Source organism: Dermacentor albipictus, chromosome 3, assembly GCF_038994185.2.
Source record: "Dermacentor albipictus isolate Rhodes 1998 colony chromosome 3, USDA_Dalb.pri_finalv2, whole genome shotgun sequence".
Classification (NCBI taxonomy): Eukaryota; Metazoa; Arthropoda; class Arachnida; order Ixodida; family Ixodidae; genus Dermacentor; species Dermacentor albipictus.
In genome coordinates, this window is record NC_091823.1 from 139,506,448 (window position 1) to 139,515,504 (window position 9,057).

Consider the following 9,057-nt stretch of genomic DNA (forward strand, 5'->3'; position numbering starts at 1 on the left):
TATTATTATTATTATTATTATTATTATTATTATTATTATTAGGGGCGGAGTTTTCCCAGCCTTTTGCTATAAAAATATTAAAAACAGAAGTTCAGTAAGATGGGCAGAGATAGCAGTGATAGTGATGGGCAGTGCTATTAAATATAGATATGTCTTTTGGCTGATGCCGGCAGCCATGCGTGCGGATTGAGTTCTCACCACTGTCCTGAGAAATAGACAGGCGAGTGAGCTCAGGCCTCACTTAAAAAGCTTGTGGGCCACATGTGATATGCTGCAAACTTCACAGGTTTTCCTGTGATGATCTTACGGAGGGCGTAGGTTGCTTAAGATGTCCATAAAAACAGGCTTAGTTTTCCGCAACGAAATACGCGTAATATCTTGATAAATACTTCCGCGTCAGTCTCGCCAACGCGTCCTGGTCCATTCCGTACGAAGCGAATGCGAGGGTGAGGAGAATCCCTAGAAACCGGGAGCAAGCTATTATCGTGTCTTACGTCATTCCGGATTCCATCAGAGCAAAAAAAAGAAATAGAGAAGAAGTGAGGCATGCTGCATCTCGTGTACCTGTGTAGGGATCCCGCATGGCCGAAATGGGGCGGAGCAAGTGCTAGAGTTTTCCGCTATATGATTAGCTCAGCTTGTAGCAGTAAATTTATTCCGGCAACTCGTAGTTGAGTGAATACACGTGGCTGCTGTCGCTTGCCATGTTCTAGACGAGAGACGCGGCTTAAGAACTATAACGGTGCAGTCTATGAGTGTAAATAATTTTGCACATGCTAAGTCAATCTTGAGTGTAGGACAAACGGGGCGCTGTATAAGTGAATGAGCAAGGGAATACGTCCAAAATGTAATGGAAGAGGGTGTCACACGTTTGCCCGCACAATGTGTAAGCCATATTTCCGGGACATTAAGATTCTTGGCATAAATAACAATGAGACATCACGGGAGGTTATGGAAGCCTAATATTAAATAAAGAAAAACTCAAACCGCAACAGCGATGAAACACCAATGTTTATCAGTATGAGATGAGATTGCTTGACAGCTGCGAATTTACGGTTTGTGAACGGCCCACACATGCGTGTATCTCGCTATTTATTGCTGGATCAGCGCCCAAAATAAATCAGTTTGCAATGCCGTCCATTCTTTTCTTTGTGTCTTTGCGACAAAATTATGTCCTTCAGCAAGCACCAACTGGGCCAGAAAACTGTTCTGTTCGAACATATTTCCTCGCTTTTTCAGAGCGCAGCTGCTAGGCGTGCGTTCCTGCGGCGAGTGTCGGCGTCGGCGGCGTGATCGAGCGAAGGAGCGCAGCGATGGTTGAAAGAGCGAACGCGGAGCTCCGCGGATGTGAAAGACGGGAGGAGAAAAGCGGAAAGGAGGGTACAGCAGAAGCATGAGGCCGAAAGCGGAGAAGGGTATGGTGAACGCGTGAGAACAGCGTAGTGCGACGACAACGGCTATGAGATGGTACCAAATTAGCGCGCTTAGTTTTAGAGGTTCACCGGCGAGGGCAGCGGCTGGGAATCGCGGCCAGGCGTCACCCCTGCGCGGGCTCTCGCGTTCTCCACGTTAGCGAGGCAGTCGTGCCACGTACAGCCCATTTCTAAGGTGCTGCACGACATATGTTGTCCACGGCGGCCAACATATCGCTAAGTGAATACACTTATGGAGCTGTGCTCAAATTTCGCATTAAGTAGTATCGTAATCGTTGCAGAATTTTTTTCACCTTGCAGGGCACCAGCATAAGTCTACTTGCAGCCTACCAGCACTACTGGCCTTCGAACATGATGTATGCTATGTCCCTGGGCATGGCTGGTCGGTGGTACGCACCATGTGATGGAGGCCCCTTGACGCGTAGGGGGCCCGCTGGCTTTAAGCTCGGCAAAAAATGCGGGGGCGCGTGCAAGCAAGAGAAGCTCCTGCCAGAGGATCAGATCACCGAGATTGCCCGGGTGCGCAAAAACTGCTGCTCATAACACTGTTTATATATAAATATATATATACACAGAGAGAGAGACCGAGAGAGAGAGAGAGAGAGAGCCATATCTCAAGAAACCAACATATACCAAGGAGAGCATACGGGAAATTGTATTCATTAATTAAAAAAAAGAAATCATAAATGAAATTGGACTTAAAAACATCCTGCCACAGGCGGCATAGCCACACAAGTATTCGCATTACGCATGCGATGCTCTTACCACTTGAAATACCGTAGCTCCGTTTCCCCATCCACTTTCCGAGGTATTTATGTTTATCTACTAGAACTACAGCTAGGTTTCTGATGACATGACTGATAAAAACCGGGTCCCTCGATTTCCTTTCATCTCGTTCGTGACATTAGCGACAATCTTGAATCCGGCACCACTGACGCCTTGACGTGGCATGTGCGGTTTTATTGACCAGTAGTTTTAACCTAAAGTTAATGTGCACGTAACGCCTGTGGCAGAAAGGATGCTCCTCATCCGCCATCAAGGCTTGTGAGTGGTGAGGCTGGCTAACGGTGTACGGGTTAGTTATAGTAGATATACCTAAATATTCCAGAAAGTGGATTGGAAAACAGCGCCGCGGTAGCTCTGTTGGTGAGAGCATGGCACACGTAAGCGAAGACGCGGGTTCGTATGCCAACTGCCGCCAATATGTTATTTCGTCCTGTTTCATTCCCATTAATTCGTGATTTCTTATTTTCAATTATCGAGGACCACTAATTTGCTTTATGCTGTCCTTGGTACCATTGATTCTTAGATTCCTATGATATTACTCATAAAAAGCGAGCCTCTCGAATTCCATTCTTCTCATTTACTATGGATATATACATGTATGTATATATATGTGCCGCGTTCCATGCCTCACGGCCTGAGTCATCTTTCTTTGTAGCTTGCTAACTATGGATCTTTGGATCGTAGAAGACTCATATATATATATATATATATATACAAAGGCGCAGCCATAAGATAATCCAGCACGGAGCTTCTCAGCCGGAGTCGACAATTATGATCGCCCTTCTCGCCATTGTACTCTCTAAAATCAGCAACCTTTACGGCTGTAGCATCGGCAGAGTAGACGAGAGGTTGCACCCTGGAAAGTCAGTTTGTTAGTGTTGCCTCTCAGTCCTCACGGCCTGAATCGTATTTCTTTGTAACTTGCTAACTATGGATTTCGGTATTCTAGCAACGGATTCTGACGGACACAGGGGCGGACACCAAAGCAACCGTGGGAGTAGAACCATAACAGCTATCTTCGTGATACTTGCGCTGAGCTTCAGATAGACAGTGTCTCAGGGAACCTTCATTCCGTACACGAAGTCCACGAAGCGCGTCACAGCGTGGCGGCCTTTGGGCAAAAATAAAAGACGGCTGCCTATTATTCTATAACGCGGCAGCCTCACGCTCCTTTCTCTGACATAAACCTCACATCGCTTTTAATCAGGCTCGCACCAGAAGAGGGGGACTACCCTGTTACATCCACAGAACTACGAATTATTGGGCAGGACACTGTGCGCACTTTTTTTCCAGCACTAACTTCCTTGTGTCTGAATGCATTTCCGTTCTCTGTTCCGCAGAGTGCGCTTATGTTTATTTCATTGCGCAGAAAAAAAAAATTGTGAGTCATATGTCAAGCTCGTGTTCATTTTTCGTCATGGACGCTGCGATCCTTTTTAAGGTCTAGTATACTGTTACGATGTACAAAACATTTATGCGAAAGTAATTTGCATAGGTATGGCTTCATCAGGACAACTGTATCTAGTTATAATTTTCTAAACACCCACCGCAGTTTCATAGTGCATACGTCACTGCACTGCTGGGCTGTCACCTGTTTTATCTTGACCGCGGCGGTCCCATATTTTGGTGAGGGAGAAGCGAAATAACACACTTGTTTTACAATTTAATTCCACAACAAAGGAATATAATAATAATAATATTTGGGGTTTTACGTGCCAAAACCACTTTCTGATTATGAGGCACGCCGTAGTGGAGGACTCCGGAAATTTTGACCACCTGGGGTTCTTTAACGTGCGCCTAAATCTAAGCACACGGGTGTTTTCGCATTTCGCCCCCATCGAAATGCGGCCGCCGTGGCCGGGATTCGATCCCGCGACCTCGTGCTCAGCAGCCCAACACCATAGCCACTGAGCAACCACGGCGGGTCACAACAAAGGAAGTTATGTGCGTAAATTATTCTGTTTTCCCCACTATGGGAAGTTTCTTAATGAGATCGAGATTTTCCCATGCACCTAAAAGCCCAAAATTTATTTTTCACTTAAGGAAAATCAAGTTGGACGGCAATTAACCGTCTAGTTGAAGTCAATGAAAGACAACGTCTTCTTATACGACATGAAGGGGTCAGGTCGGGGTGTGTGAACCACATGATTTATTGAGAGATCTGCGCCTAGATACACATTTGGTCGACGTCAACTACATGTTGAATCGCTTAGTTTTGTCATACGTAATCATCATCATGACAGTAACCATCACAGTCACCAAGTGGTTCTAGCTGCGCATGAATATTTACCCGAGGGACTCATATCCTGCGATCCATACCCGGTAAACCCAGAGTCTAACGTCACACATATCTACACTGCGCTAACTTCAAATTTGGCCCGTGGAAGATGCTGAAACTGCTTAGAAAGAGGAACACGCCGCACTGAAAGTTTGTGTTAATTTGCCGAGAACGATATTTTTTTTTTGTTTGTCGACAAAGCTTTTACGGACACATGCTGCGAACTTTATGTTCCGATTAGTACTGTGTTACTTGCAATTTTGGTCAACAATTGGAATCATTAAGGTGCTGATTACCACCAGACATCTGTGCCCTTTATTCATTATCGTGGACTACGTTTTGTTATGATCTTACTTTTTTTATTTTGTGGGAAAAGAAAACATGAATATTAGCGAATATATTTTCGAACGTTGTTAGAACTCAAGCAACGGCTTTTTCACAGCGTGCTAGAACGGGAGAGGTCCCAGAATTGCGCATTTGCGTGCATATATTGGAATGTTTAAGTTGAGCATTTGCGCTCCACTCCGCTCAGACCGGCATGCGCTTGCAATTGGCGCACCACCGCTTCGTGGAAACGCTAGTGCGCTTTTGCACAACGCTCATGCCTGGCATGCGGAAGACAGATCGCTTCGCGCTCCAGTGTGAGCGCGAGCGTGTGAGCATGTGAGAGCGTCTTCTTGGATTCATGGTGGTTTTCAGCAGGATTGATATGCGCCGCCTGGGTCTCGACAAGACGCGGTTGTCAAATGCAAAATCTAGGCTGTTCCCTGCAGTGTTCCCTCAGCGCGTGAAATCTGAGTGGAGCGGAGCGTGAGCGAAGCGGAACTCAACTAAAAGTGCAGATTCGTGCTTTTCAGTGACTAGTGCGAATTTTATTGTACAATCTCTATCAGAAATTCCGGTCCCCTGTTTCATAATCCTGTTTGTTTTTATTTGATTTGTATTGGAACAAAAACAAGTATGAGACAGGGCATGACAGATTTTGGGGTAGGGCTGTGGGATCTGTGCTCACAAGTTCCACAATGTTTTGTGTCCTTCCAATAGGCCTGCTCGCGTCCTGCCTTGAACAATTCATTGTACCAAGACAGGATGTTCAACGCCCTCGTTACTTACGACATCACAGCAGGATTGGTCTTCACCTATGACAGCCCTCGCAACCTTCGTACCAAGGTGAGAGAAGCCAATCTTGCCCAAACAGAAGGCATGGTAACACTGAAATTGAACTTTTAAGATCGCGTCTCTTGACATTATTGTGAGAAAATTATAGATATGCTGGCAATCACGCGATAGTCTGAATAAACATTGCTCATTCACTGTGCACGTGTTTCTTGTTAGGATTTCATACAAAGATTCTCATTATATAATTGGAGAGGAAGAGATGGAGAATGGTAATGCTAAATTGAAACTAAGGCGAAGTTTTTAGACAGCTAGTTAAAGACCTATTTATTGTGTAAATACGAGTGGTTCTATACTACCTCTCCATGTAGCAAAAGAAGTTTAGCGCTGGCGACGTCTTCAATTATTACGATCCTTTCTTCGGAAACTCTCGTGGACTTTCCAGAACATAGCTGTGGTCAAGCTATATATATATATATATATATATATTATAAGAAGCCAGCAAACACACCAAGGGCGCCATAGGGGCCATTCCTTGTACTTCGCAATTGAAATACATATGTGTTAAATATAATGATAATTCAAGTAGATGCAAAAACAACTTGCCGCAGGCGGGGAACGATCTCATGCCTTCGCATCCCACATGCGATGATCTGAACAGCTAAGCTACCGCGGCGCCGTTTTTCTTTCCATTTTCTTGGGTATTTACGTTTCACTACCAGAACTAAGCTTGGGAGTGTTAGCCAGAGCCGTCACTCACATACCTTGGCGGCGGATGTGGAACCTCCTATCTGGCACTGGCGTCGCGAGTACGTGATCTTTTTGGGTGAAGGCAACTGGTCAATAAACCCACGCATGCTACCTGAAGGCATCCGTTTTGCCTGCTTCGAGACCCTCGTTATGTGATAAACGAGAAGAAAGGGGGTTAACCGAGGGGCCCAACTTTTATTCATCATATCATAAGAAGCCAACAAAGAAAGGTGCCAACGACAACATAGGGGAAGAAACGTGTACTAATCAATAGATGGATTAAGTAAACAATAATTTTGGACGATCAAGGCGGATGAAAAAATAACTCACCGTAGGTGGGGAACACTCCCGCGTCTGCGTTACGAGTGACGGAGTTGGCTAACTCTCCCGACGTTAGTTGTAGTGGTAAAACTTAAATACCCAAGAAAGTGGATGGGAAAACGGCGCCGCTGTAGCTAAATTGGTTAGAGCATGGTGCGCGTAGTGCGAAGACGTAAGGTCGCTCCCCAGCTGCGGCAAGTGACCCTTTCATGCAGCATAGTTGTCATTAAATTTATATTTGTTTACTTCAATTATTAGGTACAAGTAATGTCCCCTATGTTGCCTTTGGTGTCTTCGTTTGTTGGCTTACTATGATATGATGAACAAAAATGGGCCCCGCAGTTGGGCCCCGAAGGAGGAAGTGCGTGCAATACGCACTTCCTGCTGTCGTGCGCGCACTTTACAGGGTTAGAAGGCAAGCATTTTTTTTTTCGGAAATGCCTAACGTAATTTATTATTATCGCGTTCATCTGTAAGGCACTCCACTTGACACAGACAGTGACCTCTTACGAGTTGTTGTCTCGGGGATGTTCAATGCAGCTCTGCAAAGCCAAGAAGAATGCGACAAGCTTGCAATACAACTTTGTCGCTGCGGACATCCAGCTGGAGGACGCCTATGGTAGCTGCGGCTACGGGCCATTCCCTCGGCTCTAAATGCTCAAGAAGCTGGCGGCGTTCCTTGCTTATAATTACACGTCTGCCGGTAAGGAGACACAGTCCAGGGCGGTCACATATTAATATACGCTCAATTGTTGCTACCAGCTCATGCTCATAGAAAAAAAATATCCTGCGTAAATAAATAAAGTGAAATTATAGATTTTTTTCTGTCTTTTCTGTTGTTGTGACAGAAAATCTACCGTGTATGCGGGATATGGTGGTTTAGCATCATGGTGCGTGCCAAAAATCCACCTGTCCTTTTAATGGGCACGGATGTTCGGCGACCTTGCATATGGCTACTTGTGGCAGTTCGCATTTGCAAAAGGAGACGCTATGATTACTTATTTTAGCATATTTGCCTACCCCTTGCTTAACCAGGGACGGTCTTATTGAAAAGCTACCGCCTTATCTGTGGGAAGCAGCCTAGTGCTGCTGCCGGGTACCTACCTAACAGTAGACGAGCTACAAGTGCGTTAGCGGCCTAGTTTTTGGTCGTTATAAGACTTAACGCTTCGAAGAGAGTGTTTTTTTTTTGCTACTTGAGTGCGTCCTTACCTAATAGGTTCACTGGGAAGCCGCATGTGAAATTGCCGAAGAGGGCATGGGAAAAACAGACAGAAGGTCTTGTGGGGCTTGCCGGCAGAGACCCGTTGGGGTTTCTGGCTAGCCGCTGGCTGCTCCCATGTCGCTATTGGGAGGCCAAGCCTCTCCGCTCTTTCGCGGGCCCTCTGGATGGCCGTGGACATAATGTTCACGCAAGAGGGTTTTTTTTTTTTGGTGCTGGGTTTGTTGGTTCCTTCTGTTTACATTGTATATTCCGCCTAAACGGAATTCCCACAGTCCGAAAACTTTTTCATTTATTCGAAGTTTTCTTTAGGCGGAGGGGAAAATATCTCCAACAATACTTTTATTCACAATGTGCCCAAACCTTTTATATTGCCTTTATTAAACAAGGAGGCTCTGCGTCTAATACTGTAGCTTCTTTCAAGCAAGATTTTAGGAACATGTGTGTATGGATACCCAATATCACTGCGTAGTTCCCGTGCTCAATATAGCGCGCCAGATATTGAAAGGCATCTTTGTCATCTGGATTGCAGCAGTAACGCGCACAATAACATAAATACCTATTTCTTTCTTATTGGAATAATTACTTTCAGCACGAGCAACCCCGATAATATTTTCAACTGTCTCTTCAGGGCAGGTAACGAGTATATGGTCAGTGCTCTCTTATTGTTCACGTGCTGAACGAAGCAGTATTTGCAGCCGTATTTTCAGCTGGGCCCTATCGTCTCCGTTACTCTGGTTTTCCATAGATTAATGCTTGCGTAGCGAATTCCTTGTGATTAAACAGCATTTCATTCTCTACATCATTAATTTGTCTTAACGTTTTCGCGACTGCCCCATCGAATGGATTTTCGTCCTTTTATATAGTACCAGTATTTTACATGTTTGTCAGACTTATCCTGTTGCACGTGTCATTAATGCGGATGGTCGCATAAAAAAAAATTAATTATGGGGTTTTACGTGCCAAAACCACTTTATGATTATGAGGCACGCCGTAGTGGAAGACTCCGGACATTGTAACCACCTGGGGTTCTTTATCGTGCATTTCAATCTAAGTACACGGATGTTTTCGCTCCCGCGATCGATCCCGCGATCTTGTGCTCAGCAGCCCAACACCATAGCCACTGAGCAAACAGGGCGGGTGATGGTAGC

The 9,057-nt window shown here is 45.3% G+C and overlaps 1 protein-coding gene across 7 annotated transcripts in view; it reads left to right on the forward strand.

The window, feature by feature from the left end:
* Nucleotides 1-7,505, forward strand: part of LOC135917740 (uncharacterized) — a 224,577-nt gene extending 217,072 nt beyond the window's left edge. For 6 of the 7 annotated variants that reach the window (XM_070536086.1, XM_070536085.1, XM_070536088.1 and 3 more), the window contains 3 exons: nucleotides 1,734-1,952; nucleotides 5,542-5,667; nucleotides 7,225-7,505. In XM_070536086.1, coding sequence (XP_070392187.1) covers nucleotides 1,734-1,952; nucleotides 5,542-5,667; nucleotides 7,225-7,338 — 459 coding nt within the window. In that variant the 3' untranslated portion in view covers nucleotides 7,339-7,505. The remainder of the gene's footprint in view (nucleotides 1-1,733; nucleotides 1,953-5,541; nucleotides 5,668-7,224) is intronic. The other variant, XM_070536092.1, reaches the window with a different exon arrangement.
* The last annotated feature ends 1,552 nt before the right edge of the window (nucleotides 7,506-9,057 follow it).